At 59.8% G+C, this 18,628-nt stretch overlaps 1 protein-coding gene across 4 annotated transcripts in view; it reads left to right on the top strand.

The window, feature by feature from the left end:
• Positions 1-896: 896 nt before the first annotated feature.
• Positions 897-18,628, top strand: part of Trpv4 (transient receptor potential cation channel subfamily V member 4) — a 38,200-nt gene continuing 20,468 nt past the window's right edge. Inside the window, exons 1-3 of one of the 4 annotated variants that reach the window (XR_007109957.1) lie at positions 960-993; positions 6,013-6,113; positions 14,227-14,631. Coding sequence is in view for 3 of the 4 variants with exons in the window: in XM_047562654.1 (XP_047418610.1) it covers positions 14,246-14,631 (386 nt within the window). In the remaining variant the exon portion in view is untranslated. Of the gene's footprint in view, positions 994-6,012; positions 6,114-14,226; positions 14,632-18,628 lie in introns of all 4 variants that reach the window. The other 3 variants (XM_047562653.1, XM_047562654.1, XM_047562655.1) reach the window with 3 other exon arrangements.

Raw genomic sequence — 18,628 nt, 5'->3', positions numbered from 1 at the left:
CCACCCAGAAGGAAGGGCTTCCATGGTGCGCCCCACCCCCGCGCCCCCCAGGGAGGCAGCCGCTGGTGGAGGGCCACTGTCCTCGCCAAGGCTCCGTGTCCCACCACCTTACCAACTGGAGTCAACGCAATTTAATGAAAACAATAAGGGTGAAGAGCGCTGAACTGTCCCCTGGCCTCTGTGGCCTCTGCTCACAAAGCGCAGACTTTCACACCCGGCCAGCCAGTGGGGAAACGCTCATGTGGGGGTCTTCCTGGGGCCCCTGGGCTGAAGGGTCGCAGAGCGTCATTTGGGCCCAGGGCGCCTGGCTGCAAAGCTCAGCCCCCTTAGGTCTTCCAACCACCCTGTGGAGGGTTTCAAGTGGACGCAGGGCTGGACAGATGCGCGTTGGGGCTCACTTTTGTCACCCATTTAAGAAAAGCCAGGCGTTGGTCGCCCACTCGGCGCCAGGCCCGGGCTAAGCGCCGCTAAGGAGGTGGCGGAGAGGAGCTCACCTGTACCGAGTCGAGATGGGCACTAAGTCAGGTGCCTCCCCTGTCGGACCCGGAACTAGCTGGGGACAGGGACCCATGGCAGAGCATCCTCGGAGCGGAGCAACCGCGTGCCGAGCCGTGCGCGATGCCCGAGACCCGGCGAGGACGCGCTCCCGGGGCCGCCACGATCCCAGAGCAAGAGCGAGTGGCCGGCGGCGTCCGGGCCGGAGCGTGTCTCCAGGAGCGCAGGACCCTCGGGCCCGGGATCGCCGTGCCCATTTTCCAGGTGAGGAGACTGAGGCCGCCGCCACCCGCACCCCACCCCGGGCCGGCAGGGGCTGCCCCGGGCCTGGAGCGGCGCTGCCGTCGCGCGGGGCGGCGGGCGCGGTGGGCGTGGTGGCCGGGCGGCGGGGCGGCGCGGCGGCTGGAACCTGAGCCGGGAGGAGGGCCGGGCTCCGGCCGCGGGCCGGGATTCAGGAAGCGCCGCGCTCCCGGCCGCCGGCGCCCCGCCGTCCCCGAGGTGAGTGCGTCGGGGCCCGGGAGGGTCGGGGCAGGGAGGTCCCCTCGCGCCTCCCGGGAGCCGTTCCGCGGCCCATCCCGCCCCCGAGGGTCCCAAGACTCGGAAGTCCGGCCGGGGCGCGCGGGAGGCGGTGGGGAGGCGCGGGTCGCGGCGGCGGCGGGCGGCTGGATGCCCTTGGGCCGCGCATCACCTCGCTGGGCCTCCCTGGGGTTGTGGATCCGCGTCCCTGAGACCCAGTCCCGAAACCAAAGGCCCCCGAGGCGCACTTGGGTGGGATCCCACCTTGCGGGGTTGGAGAGGGTTAGCGGGGTGTGGGGCGGACCGGGAACTGAGTTCGCCCTTGGCCTCTGAGCAACTTGGAAGAAACTGGAAGCACGGAGTTTCCAAAGGCCACTTCTTGATTACTGAGTACGCGAAAGATGGCTCTGTCCCCAAGAGGCAGGAAAATCTTTAACCTCCAGCTTCACCCTGGAGACTCGGTTCAGTGGGTCTTCCTCTGAGGACAGGGAGAGAGACCGCCTCTCCCTGCTTCCCCAGGGGACACCAAGAACAGTGCCGATTGAACTACTGACTTCCCGCCCCCAGTCTGGCCCCAGACAGTCCCTCGGTCTGTCCTTCCCATTTTGCAGATGAGGAAACTGAGGCTCGGGGTGAGGGTATAACCAAGAGAACTTCTCCCCAGGGGCTGGCTCCAAAGCCCTTCTCACCACCCTAGGTGGTCTGTCCCCAAGCCAGCTCTGCACAGTGGCACTCAGAGTGCCCAGGAAGTGACGGGGAGGAAGTGGACCCTGTGGTTGTTCTGGCTCAGTGTCTAAAACCAGGGCCTCTACTGAGGGAGGGGGGGTGTGCACCCCTAAAACTCTAATGAACTATCACGCATGAGTTTTGCTTGGGGATGGCTCTGGAGTTCAGCATTGGTGCCTTGCGGGGGCCCCAGGGCAAGGGGTCACTCAGCCCCACCCTGAGAAAGGCGAGGAGGTGGTCTCTTCAGGGACAGTGTGTAGAAGACACAGACCCCGGTCATCTGCCAGGTTAAGCACCAGACCTGCGTGGCTCTGGGTGTGCTCTGCAGTCCCCCCGTGGGACCTTAGCTGTCTGACCTCGCTTGTGACTGTAATACAGGTGGGGGGGAGACATCCCCCAGGGCTGTGGCTGGGAGAGGTGTCCTGTAAGGAGCCTGGCACAGTCAGGGCTCCGGCTTGGCCACTGTTCTTGTCACCTGTTTGAGGTGGAAAAGGTAAGACAGACAACCTGCCCTTTCCGTATCCTTTCTCTGGCTTCTTTGTGTGCAGGATGGGGGGACCTGAAAGGCTCCCTTGCAGCCTTTTTTGGTGAGTCCCAGGGAGAAGGGCTCCCGAATCCAAAAGGCTGTCATGGTTTAGTCTCCCTCGTTTTGTGAACCCAGGGGGTGTCATTTGGAAAGGGAGTTCACCAGGGTATGAACGCTGCCCTGAGAAAAGAGGGCAGGTCCCCTGGGATGGCCCTGAGTTCCCGAGAACACGCCTGGAATGCCACAGGAGACTCAGACCTCAGAGGCTCCTCAGGCCTCGTCTGGTGCTCCCTGAGAGGTGGGCCAGCTGGGCTGGGCACTGGGGCACTTCGGTACCCAGGAACCCAGCCTCGCTCCAGCCCAGAGTGCGAATGGAAGACAGGCCATCCCTCCCTGAGCCCCGGATGTGCAGCTGTGGCCTCCAGGTGGTCAGCACCCCACCCGACTCACGGGCCCCCACGGAGCATGCGTGCAGTAGGTGCTTGGTAGATACATGCTGCTGAATGAGTGGGACCGGAAGCTCATGCTGGAGGTTAGCGGGCCACCCAGGAGGGGTCACGGAGCCTTTGATCGAGGTGGTGACTGAGCTGTGCCTTGGAGAATGAATGCAGAGTTAGAGGAAAGGGCTTTCAGGTGGACGCCAAGACGGGAGTCTACCTGTCTCCCAGTCGGGAAGCCTGGCATTCAGAGGCTGGAGACATGGATAGACTAGTCTGGAGCATGTGATGTCACAGGCGGGACAGGGAATCAGGTAGGCAGGGGCTAAGTCAGACCCCGAAGCCCTGGAAGCCCAGGCTGCCCATGTTGTCCGTGTGGTCTAGGAAGGGCCCTTGGGAGGCAGAGTGGGAAAGACTGGAGGGGCCCGGTGGTCCCCAAGCTGGGGAAGTCGTCTGTGTCCCTGGATGTGGAATGGAAAGAGACATCTGGGAGGAGATGTAGGAGGCCACAGGACCTGACCTCACCGTGCCCGGTACACGTAGATGCTCTGTAAATATTCATTCCGTGATTGATTGATTGATTGATTGATTGATTGAACCAATCCTTTTTGGCGTGTGTGGTACTGGGGAAGGAGCCCAGGGCCTCACGCATGCTAAGCATGTGCTCTGCCGGGCAGCTCCATGCCCAGCCCCTGAACGAGTACTTTAGAAGGGCCTGATCCTTGAGCTTCTTCTTGTGTTCCTAGGGGGATGGCTCTCTCCCTCCCACAGGCCCCTGCCTCTGTTTCTCCTTCTTTGACTCTCCAGTCACAGGGATCCAGAGAACAGCTTTCTTTCTGTTGCCGGACCTAGGGAGCCAGGGAACATTTATTTCATGCCAGAGGGCCCTCCAGAATGTGCTGCATCATTGATTTGGAGCAAAATTAAATTCTGTTAAAGATTAATTCAGATCTCTTGAGATACTGTGGTCCCGGGCCCTTGTGGTCCCTGCGTGAATTCTAGATGCAAATCTGCCTAGCTTTAGCCAAACCTGGTCTGGGCTGGCAGTAATTTGATGGTAGCATGAATTTATTGAGTACTCCCTATGTACGGGCACTGAGCCAAGCACTTTTAGTACATTTTGATACAAAACTGTTATTGTACCCAGTTTTCAGAGGGAGGAACTGAGTCAGGGGGCATTAAGTAGGTTACCTGGCGTCTCTCAGTTGGGAAGGGGCAAAGCTGGGGTCCAAATCCCATTTGTACCAGTCCAAAGTCTATGCCCTTCACCGCCAAGGTGGCCTGTCCCCATTGGTCTTTTTTGGGATATCTGGTATTGTGGGTAGAGGTAGAACCTGAATCACTGGGCTTATGCTTAGACCCTCTCCTCTCCAACCTGGGGAGTTTGGGGTAAGTCGCTGGTCTGTCTGAGCCTCGGTTTCCTCATCTGTCAGTCCCCACTTTACAAGGATGTCCACGGCCGAAGCACAGGTCTCCTCCCTCGCCCTGGGCTGGCTCTCCTTGTCCTGCAGCCTGTTCCAGTAGGGTGTGTTTCCCGGGCATCCGTTGAGATCCCCTCCGTGCCAGGTAGCAGCAGGGGCAAAGCTAGACTTGCATTTGGACAAGGATGGGTCCGTACAGCCCGGGAATACTCCTGGGCATTGGCCGAACACCAGGAACCAACGCTGCCTGCTTTCTGGATTTCACGCTGCAAAGCTCGGGCCAGAGCCCCGCCGCCCAGGTTCTAATGGTGGCGGTACGTTTCCTTGCACTCTGGCCTCCGTTTCTCACCTGTGCCATGGAGACGGGCGAGCGCCTGCCTCCCCGGCTGGTTCAGGACAATCTCCAGCCTAATGCTGACTCTTCGGTTTATAAGCAACCTCTGTCACCTGATCACAGGTGACACAGCCCCACCCCCACTGGAGATGTCAGGGCAGAAAACTGAGGCCCATTGACGGGGAGGAAACTGAGTCTCAGAGGAGGAAATGGTCGCCAAGGAGAGCTGCTCATGTCAAAAAAAAATCTGGAAGTCAGGCCCAAGTGACTCTGGTCCCACTGGGTCCCAGAAAAGCCAATGACTGCTGCCCTCTCGGAGTCTGACCCACCCTGGTTTACCTTCCGGCTCTGCCACTCACTGCCGTGTGACCTCAGGAGGAGGCTTGACCTCTCGTTCCTGGGGCTGCCACCCAAAGTTTCCTGGAGGGCAGAGTCTGCCAGCGCGAGGGCACCTGTGTTGTTCTGGATGCCACTCCTGTGCTGGCCTGGATCCCACCGCCTCAAGTTCCCGTGTTGCATGTGTTCGCCGCTGGGCCACTTGGAAAGAGGAAGGGAGATCGGCCACCACTCTCACTATGACTCTAACTTCCATCCCACCCTAGTTCCTTCCCGACCGTCAACTTCTCTTTTCTGACCCAACTTCTGGGCACTGCTGGCTGTGTGATGCCAAGGAAGTCACTACACCTCTCTGAGCATGTTTCCTCATTGGTAAGGGAGGGTCCCACAAGACCACGCCAGGCACACAGGAAGCCTTGTGGGTCTGCTCTAGATGAGGTCAGGGTGTTGGAGAGACCTCAGCGGGTGGCGGGGGTGCGGATCCCTGGCCCGACGGGAGGGCTCTTATTTTTCCTGGGGTGGTGAGTAACGGCTGCCCCTCCCGCCTTGCCTGCCCCGGACAAAGGGCTCCTCAGTCTCTCCGGTGCCTGTTTTTCCCTGACAGTGCGGTGGCCTGGGTTCTACCCAGTTGACCAGGAGAGCTGACCACTGGGGACAGCTGCTCCTGCGTGTGTGTGTGTGTGTGTGTGTGTGTGTGTGTGTGTGTCTGATGTGTGGGCCCCATGGACTCTGGGGAGACACCAGCAGGTGCTGCCTGCCCTTGGGTGGGGACCTCTCGGCCTGGTTTACTCCCATCTCCCTTTGGCACAGAGGAGGATGAAGGGAAGGAGGAGGGTTGATGGGACAGACAACAGACCAGCAAGACAGGGGCACAGAAGAAACTGGCCCTCAAACACCAGCTGCAGCCCTGAGATGAGTGGGCTTGGGCCAGTGGCCTGGCCTCGCCGAGCCTCAGTTTCCTCCTCTGTGAAATGGACTCATGATAGCTGTCGCCTTCAAGGGAGGTGTTGGATCACAAAGGTCAGAGAACCCTGCCTGTAGTAGGTGCTCAGCCAACTGCCTGTTCCGGGACAGGAAGGAGAAAGTCAGCTAAGCTCCCCGGGTAGAGGCACAGCTTTAGCGGGAGAGTGACTAAGCTGGTCTTTGCCGCCTCTCACTTGTTGATCTGTTCATTGAGCAAACACACCGTCAGCCGCTGCTACCCGCCAGGTCTCTTTCTAGGCCCTGGGGACCCAGCTGTGACTGGAAAAGAGGAGTCTGTGTCCCCTGAAGCTTTCCTGAGTGACATCACCTCCACGCCGTGCCAGGTGGCCCAGTGGCAGGTACTGCGATGGCCTCCCTTTTAGAGAGGAAGAAGCTGGACTCAGAGGGGTGAGGTGACCCCCCCGAGGGGACCCAGTGACCAAGGGGCAAAACCAAGGTTCAGACTCCAAGCTTTCTCTCTGCGGCACCCCCGTCCCTCACTGCCATGCCAGGCTGCCGAGGGACACGGTGCTTGGAAGGGGGCCTAGGGAGCGTTGCAGGCCCTGCAGGCTGAACGCGAATGGATTTGGAGGCAGGTGGTTGGAATCGTAGGCCCCTCCCCTTCTGTTGAGCTGTGGCCTCAGCTAGGTCTCTCTGAACCTCGGTTTGCTCATCTGTGAAACGGGAGTAGCGATCCCGCCTGCTGAGCTGTGCCCGAGGGAGGTCTCACGAACGCCCGTCCCCTGCTCTCCTTCTCCTGGGCTCAGTCAGTGCCTCTGGGAGTGGAGACGTGTTGGATCCAGCTGGTTTACTACCCAACGTGCTGTAGGTGCTGCTGACGGTCAGGCCCTAGCCTCCGGCAGAGTTCCAAGCGGTGCCCCCAGAGACAGCGGCCTGCTTCCCGTTGGCACAGGCTGGTGGTGAGGCCGGCTGGGCAGAGGGAGGATCCAAACCTGTTTTCGGTGCCTCGGGCTCCCTTCCCTGGCTCCGGCCCGACCCAGCCGCACCTCGGGGTTCTGCACGTGGGAGTGGGGTGAGGGCGTTGTGCAGGGGGGTGGGCGTCCTGTCCTGTCTGGGCCTCGGTCTCCCAGCTGGGAGATGGGCAGTCGGTGTCCTGACGGCCTCCAGAGCTGCTGGGAGCTGGCGATGGGACGGTGGAGAAACTCCTTCCAGAGGCCGGGTCTCCGCGGAGTCCCGGGCCCTGACCTGGGAGCCCCGAAGGCTCGGTTCCGGCTCCCACTCTGTCCTGACCCCTCTGGGCTTCATCACCTACTGCTGTAAATCCAAGGAAGGTTCACGAGAATAACAAGGCCACCACCATTTATTGAGCACTTACTGTATGCCAGACATCACGCCGAATTCTTGAATCACAGTGTTCAGTTGTCACAACAGACCTTTGGAGTAGGAGCTGTCATCTGTTTTTCAACTTAAATGTGCAATATAACAAATAATTTTTTTTTTTTTTTTTTTTTGGTACTGGGGATCGAACTCAGGGCCTTGTGCTTTCGAGGCAAGCACTCTACCAGCTGAGCTATCTCCCCAGCCCTATAACAAATAATTATGGAGCAAAGATGGGCCACCCCTTCCGGAGTGGTAATTATCACCCCCGTTTTACAGTTGAGGAAACTGAGGCCCAGAGAGAGAAGCAGCTTGCCCACACAGCCAACCAGAGGCAGGTGGGGAGCAGAATATAGATTGGGTGAGGTTTTAAGTCTACAAAATCATCTCTTGGGGCAGGTGTGGTGGCATACGTCTGTCATTCCAGTTACTAGGGAGGCAGAGGCAGGAGGATCTCGAGATCAAAGCAGCCTTGGCAACTCAGCGAGACCCTGTCGCTAAATAAAAAAATACAAAGGGCTGGGGATGTGGATCAGTAGTTAAGTGCCCCTGGGTTCAATCCCCAGGGCTATAAAAAAATTTGGGGGGGCTGGGCTAATCCTCCAGGAGAGGGGTTGGGCCAGGAGAGGGAGGCCACAGACTTTGTTGAGTCTGAGGCTGAGGAATATCTCATTCCAGGCAGGCTGCTTCTGAGAGGATGGATCCTGGGCCCAGCCTCTGCTGGGAGGACAAGGGAAGAAGGACTCTGAGCCTCCTGGGGCAGGGGCTTCCTATCCTCAGGCCCAACCCTGTGCTAAACCTTCACATGGGTTTCATCTTCGAGCATCCTGTGACGTAGAAGGAAACTGAGGCTTAAGGTGGGAAGTGACTTGCCCAAGATCTCTGAGCCTGAAAGTATCATTTGGGTTTGTTTGTTTGAGTCCCAGGGATAAACCCAGGAGTGCTTAGCCACTGAGCCACCTCCCCAGCCCTATTTTATATTTTATTTAGAGACAGGGTCTCCCTGAGTTGCTTAGGACCTCACTAAGTTGCTGAGACTGGCCTCGAACTCACGATCCTCCTGCCTCAGCCTCCAAGCCACTGGGATTACAGGTGTGCACTACTGCACCTGGCCGGAAGGGTCACTTGCAATTCACATATCATACAACTTGACCTTTTCAAGTGTCCGTCAGGGGTTCCTCAGTACATGCAGAGGTGAACGGACATGGTCACTAACTCCAGAACGTTTCATCACCCAGAAAGGAGCCCCGCACCCAGCAGCACAGGGCGCCCTGTCCTGGCCCCTGGCAGCAAGGAGTCTGCGTTCTGCCGGTGGATTCGCCTGTTCCGGGCATGTCGTGTGACTGGAACCCTGCTGGCCGGGCTTTTTATGTCTGCACGGCGCGTGCTCTTAACCTTTAAGCCACATTGCTTCCTAAAGGCTTCCACTCCAGGGCTGGGGGCCCCTGGGAACATGGGGACCCCGGCGGGAGATTGGAGGGGTGTTTGAGCGCACCTTCAGTCCCCCGGGGCCTGCCGAGTGACGTGACGCCGTGGCCACACTGGCCTTGCCCTCCGTGGGGCAAGACCTGCCCCGCCTGGGTGGTGTGAGCACTGAGGGGCACACCCTGGTGGGTGGGGGCGACCCCACAGGACACTGAGGCTCTGTGTGGCCGGGACAGGCGGCCAGTGTTCAGGCAGGAAGCGGGCTGGGCTGAGAGCCGCTAGGTAAACACGGGCCGGGGAAGGTGCCGGGCATGGTGTGGCGTCCCTGCTGCCGTCCGCCAGGGGCCTGGCAGCCACCGGGTCTCGCCAGGCCAAGGGGCCCGGCTCCCAGCCCAGTGGTGGCTGCCAGGTTCACCTCCCGGGCTCTGGGTCCAGCTGCTCTGCTTCCCTGGCAGCCAGACCTGCCTGGATCTCTGGCCTGCTCGTTGGCTGTCCCCTGAGCAGCAGCGTATGGCTGCTGACCATGCCGAGCGTGCTCTGTGCCAGGGACCAGGCGGGTGACACACTGTCTCACTTAAGCCAGGTGGCCGCCTTAGAGGCAGGGGGCTGGAGATCTGGCAGTCAGTCTTCCTGCAGCCCCTCCCCAGCCCCGCCCCCAGGTCCAGACACAGGCTCCAGACCCAGCTGGGGCCACACAGGCTCCAGACCCGGCTGCCCACCTTGGACAAAGGGCTCTGCCCCTCTGAGCCCACTGCCTCCCCTGCAAGGTCCCGGGGCACATCAGGTGTTCCTCTGCCTCCAGCAAACACTGGGGTCCTGTCCTCCCGCGGCTCCTTTCCCACCAGCATCACCCCCTCCAAGACCAAGCTCCTTCTTCTAGGGGACCCGACCCCACCCGCCCATCTCTCCTGCCTCCCTGCCTCTCTTCTCTCTGTACCTCCGGCCTCATCCTTGCAGCCTTCTCTACCCTTCTTTCCTGTTCCAGGTCACACCCCAGTTCCTAGGCCCCCGCTCCTTGCTCCTCGTAGCCTCCCCGTCCCATCAGGATTAGTGCTGCCAAGAAAACGGACATTCACCCCTGCCCCATCCTGACTCCTCTTGATGCTGAATGGGGGGGGGGGCACAGGGGACATGAAGCAGTGCCTCCGTCCTGGACCTCAAACTACAGGGAGGAAGGAAGAAGGCTGAGGGAATAAAGTAAGTTTAAAAGTTGAATCCCAGTGATTCAGGAGGCTGAGGCAGGAGGATCATAAGTTGGAGGCCAGCCTCAGCAACTTAGCAAGACCCTGTCTCTAAATAATATATATTCAATTAAAAGGCTGGGGATGTGGCTCAGTGGTTAAGCACCCGGGGTTCACTGTTACCAAAAAAGAAAAAAAAAGTGTAATCATGGAAGGGCTGGGGACTTGGCTCAGTGGTGGAGCGCTCGCCTAGCAGGGGTTCACCCCCAGTATCCCCCATCCCTGTGCCCCATTAAAGATGGGACAGGAGAGAGTGGGAGCCAGCCTGAGAAGGAAGCAGGCAGAGGAAGCAGCCCTGGGGAAGGACGGAGCTGGGAGAAGCCGCCGCCTTCCCTCCGGCTGTCCTCAGAGTGCCTGCTCTTTTATGTCCACCTGCCCTGTCCCCTCCCCTGCCGGTGCCCTGTGTCTTGCAAACAGGTGGTGCCCAATGGTTGCCTGTTGGGCCGGCCTAATCGATCACAGAGGGAGGGAGCTGAGAGGAAGCAGCTCCCTGCCACCCTCCCCTGCGGTGGGGCAGCCCCGCGTGCCCAAACCTGCCCCCGGACTTAAGCAGCTTTCCTTGGTCGTGTCGTCAGGAGGTTGGGATTTGGCAGATTCGTGCCAGGGTTTCCATGAGCTCAGGCAAAGCCACCCGTAACCTTGAGGAAGGCCCCTCCTTGCTGCAGGGGCCGGGGGATGGAGGAGGGGCGCCCTGGCCCCCTGAACGGGGATTGTCCTGGAGAACCTGCCCCCCGCGCTCTGCAGTGCGGGTTGTCGGGGGCGCGCCCGTGCCAGGCGCCCGCCCTGCTGCTGGTGGACTTCTGTGGCCACCCTCAGTCCCCAGGGGCAGGTGAGGCAAGGCAGCTCGGCAAGGCGAGGGGCTCGCTCAGGCTCACCCCGCGGGTGCCTGGGAGCGACCTGGACCTGCGTGACGTCAGCACGCACGCTTTCCGCGCCCAGGTCGGGGGCGCAGGAGCGGAATGCGGGGCCTGGGGCTGCGTCCTGGGAAAGCAGACAGGGAGACCTGGGGCTGGCCGACCGCCCCGTTCCTAATGCTTCCCCAGCCGAAGGTCAGCCCCGGGGGATCCCACCGTCCTGTTCACGGGTGTGTCCCGGGACCTCGAGCGCGCCTGGCACGTACGCCACTCAATACACCGTTGTCAAATACCCGAACAGGAGCCGGTGGCTTCCAATCCCGCCCTGGCCCCGAGCTTCAGACCCTCCTTTTCTGCCCGTGGTGTCCCCAGCGGCCATCTGGGTGCGCCCTCCCATCTGGTGCATACAGGAAAACATGGAAAACGCCGCTTCAAAGGTCGGCAGTCGCCAAGCCGTGGCGCGTGGGGTCGTGCCCCCTCTTGCACGAGCGTCCTTGGCGCCCCCAGGGCTCACCCGGTGGCAGCTGGTGCTGCACGCGGCAGAGGCGCTCGGGTGGGAGGCGTCGGGGAGCCCTCGGGGGGCCCTGGGGGGCCTGCGCACGCCGGGCACACGGGCACGTGCTCACACACACGCGCACGATGCGTGAGACACAGAGGAGGCCACACCAGGCGGCCGCTCTCCTCCGGCCCCTTCCCCCCGGCTGGCTCCGGGCTGGAATGTGTAATGACAGCCTTGAGGGCAAATTAGAACAGGGAGTGAGCGCTTCCCGGCCACAGAGGACAGGGCAGCAACGTTTGGGAAGGAAATTGCCACAGAGCAAAGGAGCCAGCCGAGCTCGTGCGTGTGTGTGTGTGTGTGTGTGTGTGTGTGTGTGTGTGAGAACCAGCAGCCAGTATGCTCACGCTCCTGGGCCGGGCCGGGCGGGGTGGAAGAACTTTTTCAAGTCCTCCTGCCCTCTGGCTGGCCTACCAGCCTCAGTTTCCTCAGCTGTAAAGTGGAGCCAGTTCCTGGGCTGGGGGTTCAATGAGGGAGGGGCTGGAAAATGCCAGTCTGTATAGTCCTGCACCCCTCGCGGAAGCAGGACCCTGTCCTCACTGCCCATGAGTAGATGTGACAAGAAGCAACATTCGTTAAGGGTCTCTGGTGCCCACAGGACACTGGGCCCCTGCCACATCCCACAAAGCCCTGCAAGATGGGAGCTGTCGTTGCAACCTCCATTTCAAAGGTAGAAACACTGAGGCTCGGAGATGAGAATAGGCTGGCATTTATAATCCTTACCTTCAAAGGATTACCCCAGTGCTCGAATGGGTTCCTGTAGGGGCGTCACGTGGTGACCAGCACCCAGGTCTTGTGCTGTAAACCGAGGGATCGGGGCATCCTACACTCAGCAACCAGCTGTCTGGATTTGAATCTCGCTCTGTTTCTAATGTGCTGTGTGGCCTCAGTCAAGTCACTTAACCTCTCTGAACCAGTTTCCTCATCTATAAAATGGAAATTACAGCAGTCCTAAATCCAGGGGGAAGGGTTTTAAAACCTTAGCCTGTTGACATTTTGGTCTGTGTCTTTCTGTGGTTCAGGGCTGTCCCGTGTGGCCTGGATCCACTAGACGCCAGTAGCTCTCTCCCCAGAACAGTCGAGACAAGCAAACACGTCCCCGCATTTCAGCATTGTGGCTGGTCTCGTGCCGCAGGATTGGGCACGAACACAGGCGTGAGGCCTCTAGTCGGGTGCCCGCCCTGTAAGAAGGCCCCAGGCACCATGGTGAGGGTGGATCATTTCGTGATTGTTATTTCATCATAACTGAAATGCCAGTCGGAGTCGCCGTGTGACCTGCCCGAAGTGACCGTGCCCTGACCGGGAGGTGCCATGGTACAGGGCACAGCGAGCAGGGAGGTGTTGACGGCCTCCCGTCCCCCACCCGGGGCCCCTATGGGGCGGGGAGGGGTGCGCCTGGCGGAGTCAGCCTGTCCCTCGACGCCTGAACCCCCACAGCAAGCCCCACCCTGCCTCCATGTGCCCCCCAGCCCTGGAGAGCAAAGGCCAAAGTCAGGCGGCAGCCTCAAGGGGCCTGGCAGGTGGATGGGACCTAAGGTCTCAGAGGTCCTATGAGGTGCTGGCCCTGAGCGGGTGCCTCTCATGCCTGAGGACCCCAGGAAGGGTGTGGTTACCCCCATTTTACAGGTGGGAAAATGAAGGCTCGCTAGCTACTGCCTGCCCTACGCAGAAGCTGCTACGGTTGTACCCATTCTACAGAGAGGAAACTGAGGCTCTGTAGCTTGAGCAACCTGCCCGAGGCCATATTTCATGTAAAGAGCAGAGCGGGGCTTAGAACCCAGACCCAAATGACTCCAAAGTCCAGGCTCTCCCTCCCTGTCCACACCCAGCGGGGAGCCAGCCCCTGCCCCCTGTGTGTCCTGCTGTGGTGTCTCTACCTCTCTGGTCCACGGTTTTCCTCCAGGAAGCCACAAAACAAATAAGGTGGGAACCTGTTTGTCCCTCCACACATGTGATGGGGGTGGAGATTGGGACACACAAGAGACCTCTCTTCAGACAGGTCCCTGCCTCCCAGGTGGGATGGAGAGAGTTCCAGGAAACTCGCCCTCGGTGCCCAGCTGCCTGGCCAGCACCCGGCCGCAGAGGGCCCTCCCCTCCCCTGCCCTGCTCCTGACTGAGCCCCTGGGCCAGGAGCCTGAGAGACTTTTTCTTCCAACCAGCTGAGTGACTGTCCCTTCTGGCAGCCTTGGACTCCTTATGTGGGAAATGGGACCCAGTGGCACCTGTTCTTTCCTGGTGGGTTGGGGTGGGGCGGGGGGACCTGAAGGACCCCTTCCTCTCTGGGTGCTCCCCGCCTGGGACCGAACTCTCCAGGATAAACCTGGGAGGTGGAGGGCCAGGGAGGCCGGCGGGAGAGGGGGTCTTGAGCTGGGAGCACTGTGGCCAGAGTCAACCAGCAGAGGGAGGATCGGCTCAGCCCCGGAGGGAGCCCAGCGCTGGAGAAGTCGACCAGAATCTGGGAGCCTCTGTTTCCGGTTCTGGAGACTTGGGATCACAACCTTGGTGCCAGGGGAGGAAACCGAGGACCACTGGCCACACAGCAGTGGGTTTTCTGTGCGCCCGCTGGGTGGCTCTGTGTTGGGCACTGGCTGGCATCCTCTCAGCTCAATCTCCCCTGAGGCTTAGATGCCCCCATTGTACAGATGAGGAGACTGAGGCCGTGGAACGCTGACTGCCTTGTGCCGTGCGCTGGCTAAGGTGGAGGCTGGCTGTGGAGCCTGCTCTTGGGGCTCTGATGCTGGCTTCTTGGGTCAAGAGGAGGCACGAGGCTCCAGGTTTGGCAACCCCGTGTGACTCCAAGGCCCTTCCTCCTCCCGCCCGTGCCCAGGGTCGCTGGGCCCCAGGCAGACCCGTGTCTCCAGGTTCCTGAAAGAGGCCCCTGTTGCAGATCCTGCCTGGGGCTGGCGGCCGACCACATCTGGGAGTGGCCACCCCAGCCCCTGTCATTACAAGGGTGGCTTTGAAGCGCTGGCCGCAGTGCTGTTTGCCCACGGGGGAGGGGGCTTCCTGGGGCCCCTGTCGCCTGCCGGGCGCTGCTGACTCCTCTTTCACTCCCCAGCAGGCTGAGCGGTGCCAGCATGGCAGATCCCAGCGACGGCCCCCTCGCAGGGCCCACGGAGGCGGCCGACCCCCTCGGGGAGGAGAGTGGCGCCTCTGGCGGGGAGGCCTTCCCGCTGTCCTCGCTGGCCAATCTGTTTGAGGGCGAGGACGGCTCACCTTCACCCTCACCTGCCGATGCCGGTCGTTCCGCCGGCCCTGGTGATGGGCGACCGAACCTACGCATGAAGTTCCAGGGTGCTTTCCGCAAGGGGGTGCCCAACCCCATTGACCTGCTGGAGTCCACTCTGTACGAGTCCTCGGTGGTGCCTGGGCCCAAGAAAGCACCCATGGACTCACTCTTTGACTACGGCACCTATCGTCACCACCCCAGTGACAATAAGCGGTGGAGGAGGAAGGTCTTAGAGTGAGTACTGCTGGCTGCCGGTCCGTGTCTCCTCCTCTGTCCTGAAGCACCCATCCATACGTCCATTTTCCAGCCACACACGGGTCCACACATCTTCCATCAGTTCACTCCCTCACCTGTCCTCCATCATCCACCTACTCCTTTCTACAACTCTACCCAGCTAACTCAGAGTTTTCATTCACCGATTCACCCACCTACCCATCTCTCCACTTGCCTGTTCAACCACCCACACAACCAAACTTCCATTTGTTCATTATCAACCACTTATGTATCCATTCATTCATCCACTCACCCATCCATCCATCCATCCATCCATCCACCCATCCACCCACCCATCCATCCATCCATCCACCCACCCATCCATCCATCTATCCCTCTATCCATCCATCTACCCACCCATCCTTGCACTCACCCACCTACCAATCCATCTATCTCCATCCACCCACCCACCCACTCATCCATTCATCCATCCATTCATCCATCCACTCATCCATCCACCCACCCACCCACCCGTCCATCCACCCACCCACCTACCCATCCATTCATCCATCCATCCATTCACCCACCCACCCATCCATCCATTCATCCATCTATCCATCCATCCTCCATCCACCCACCCATCCACCCACCCACCCATCCATTCATCCATCCACCCACCCATCCATCCATCCATCTATCCATCCACCCACCCACCCATCCATCCATCTATCCATCTATCCATCCATCTACCCACCCATCCTTGCACTCACCCACCTACCCATCCATCCATCTCCATCCACCCACCCACCCACTCATCCATTCATCCATCCATCCACCCACCCACCCACCCGTCCATCCACCCACCCACCTACCCATCCATTCATCCATCCATCCATTCACCCACCCACCCATCCATCCATTCATCCATCTATCCATCCATCCATCCTCCATCCACCCACCCATCCACCCATCCACCCATCCATTCATCCATCCACCCATCCACCCATGCACCCATCCATCCACCCACCCATCCATCTATCCATCTATCCATCCATCTACCCACCCATCCTTGCACTCACCCACCTACCCATCCATCCATCTCCATCCACCCACCCACCCACTCATCCATTCATCCATCCACCCACCCACCCACCCACCCGTCAATCCACCCACCCACCTACCCATCCATTCATCCATCCATCCATTCACCCACCCACCCATCCATCCATTCATCCATCTATCCATCCATCCTCCATCCACCCACCCACCCATCCATTCATCCATCCACCCACCCATCCATCCATCCACCCACCCACCCATCCACTCATCAGTCCATCCACCCACCCACCCGTTCACCCATCCATCCACCCATCCATCCTCCCACCCACCCATCCATCCACCCACTCACCTACCTATCCATCCATCCATCCATCCATCCATCCACACACTTATCCACCCACCCACCCACCCACCCATCCATCCTCCCACCCACCCATCCATCCTCCCACCCACCCATCCATCCATCCACCCACCCACCTATCCATCCATCCATCCATCTATCCATCCATCCATTCATCCACCCATTCATCCACACACCTATCCATCCACCCACCTACCCACCCATCTACCCATCCATTCATTCATCCATCCATCCACCCACCCATCCATCCATTCATCCATCCATCCATGCTGACACCCACCTTTCCTCTTGTCTATGATTTTTTCCCATCCACCCATCATCCACTTAAATGTCTCTCTACTCATCAGTCCATCTGTTATCTGTCTAGCTATCTACCCATACAACCAGCCTTCCATTCATTTACCATTTACTTATCCAAATGTCCATACATCTTCCAATCTACCCACTGCTTTATATTCCCTCCCTCCCTCCCTCCGTCCCTTCCTTCCTTCCCTTCTTTTTCTTTTTTCTTCTTTTCCTTTTTCGGTGCTCAGGCTCAAGCCCAGGGCTCCTTGCCTGCCAGGAGTGCTCTAGCCCCAAGGCCTCCAGCCGCCGCTTCTGTTCCCCAGCCACTCAGCTATGAGTCCATTCAGAAACCACTCGTTCATTGCACTTCTAGCGCTCGGAGCCCGCCTCCCCGCTCCTCCCTCCCTGCCCTCTTTCCCCTTTCTCTTTTTCTTCTAAACGCTGGTTCATTCCCCAGCTCTCTGTTTCTTCATTTGCTTGGCCACTGATTCTTTCAGTTTTTCCTTCAGCCACCCATCCATCTGCTCATCCATCCATCTGTCCACCCACTTTCTGCTCCTGGCACAAACCCCAGCTGTGCCCCTGCTCTTCTGGAGCGTCACCTTTATTCCTGACCACCCACTGGCTTTCCGGGGCTCCTCAAGAGTTGGAAGCTTCATTGGGCGTGATGGCTCAGGCTTGTAATCCCAGCGACCCCGGAGGCTGAGATGTGAGGATGGCAAGTTCAAGCCAGCCTCAGCAGCCCAGCAAGGCTCTGTCTCAAAATAAAAAATCTAAAGGACTGGGGATGCAGCTCAGTGGTAAAGCACTTCTGGGCTCAGTCCCCAGTGTCTCCCCACCCCACGACAAAAAAGCGTTGGCCTCTTTCTCTTCAGTGAAGGAGGCCAGCTGAAAGCACAGCAGGACAATGAAGAGAGGCCCTGGTGGGGAGAGCGCCTGGCTCCTCTGAATTCTCTGCCAGGCCTAGCTGGGACGGAGCCTCTGCACCCCCAGACTGCTTATCCACACCCCATCCTCCCCTCGTGGGCTTTGCTGAGCTGAGCCCTGGAGCTCAGACTCAGGGGCACTGGTCTGGCCTCTGTGTTGGATTGTGTGGCGGCTGCAAGCCCAGGTGTCTCTCACCTGCAGACCTTTGCCTTGTGAGGTTCCACTCTCCTTCCTGGACCTCTTGGGGGTTCTGGGACTTCCCAAGCTTCTGACTGGACGAGGGAGTAGCCTATGGAGAAGAGAGTAGCCTAGGAGGAGGGAGTAGCCTTGGAGGAAGGAGTACCCTGGGAGGAGGGAGTAGCCTGTGGGGATTCTGAGACTTCCCAAGCTTCTGGCAATCTGGAGAAGGAGTAGCCTATGGAGGAGGGAGTAGCCTAAGAGGAGGGAGTAGCCTATGAAGGAGGGATTAACCTAGGAGGAAGGAGTAGCCTATGGAGGAGGGAGTAACCTAGGAGGAGGGAGTAACCTAGGAGGAGGGAGTAGCCTAGGAGGAGGGAGTAACCCATGGAGGCTCCCTGCGAGCCCTTCTTGGTGCCCTCTGTGTGTGTCATGGAGCGCGGTGCTGGAGTCTGGAGGCGTCCAGCCACCGTGATCACAGGCCTCTTAGCTCATGGAGGAGCCGTTCCCCTCCCCAGTCCTTGCTCGGTTGGGTCTAACCCTCTCTTTATTCACTGAGTCGTGGATTCACTCAATGATATTTCTTGAGCACCTACTGTGTGCTAGGCTGCGCGGTTGGCCCTGGGGCACCTGAGGTGAGCCGCTGCGCAGATTGGCATCTTGAGTTTAGAGGGAGAGATGGGCAGTGAGCACAGGACGGGGGGCACAGTCAGGTCGGGGGTGGCGCCGAGGTCCAAGGGTCAGAGCCCCCCAGTCAATCTACAGGACAATCGGCAGGACGGCTGCTCACAGGGGACACTGAGGCCCAGGGCAGCAGTGTCCCCGCGCCCCTCCCCTGAGATCCTGTTGGAGCTGGTGACTCAGCGTCCCCTGTCTCTCCCTCGGACCCCGTTCCAGCCTCCCGCCCTCTCCCACCTGGCGGGCAGAGCTGGAGACCTTGGGGGGTGCCGGGGGAACAGGGTGTCTGAGCAGCTGAGCCCCCAAAGGTCACCCCGGGGGGTCTGGTGGGGGCAGCGTTCTTTTTGTTCTGGGGATGGAGGTCGAAGTTCAGAGACAGATGGGATGGAGCCCACCGGGGGCCGGCGTCAGAGGCCGCGGATGGCGAGAGCCCTTCCCAGAGCTGCCTGGGCACTCCCGCCCTCCGCCCGCCTCAGCTCTGTGGGTTGGCCTGGCCTCCTCGCTCCTTTCTCCCTCCCAGACTCTGCCTCC

Source organism: Sciurus carolinensis, chromosome 8 (genome assembly GCF_902686445.1).
Source record: "Sciurus carolinensis chromosome 8, mSciCar1.2, whole genome shotgun sequence".
Taxonomy (NCBI): domain Eukaryota; kingdom Metazoa; phylum Chordata; class Mammalia; order Rodentia; family Sciuridae; genus Sciurus; species Sciurus carolinensis.
Note: the sequence above shows the minus strand (reverse complement) of the source record. Positions and strands in the feature narration are given on the sequence as shown.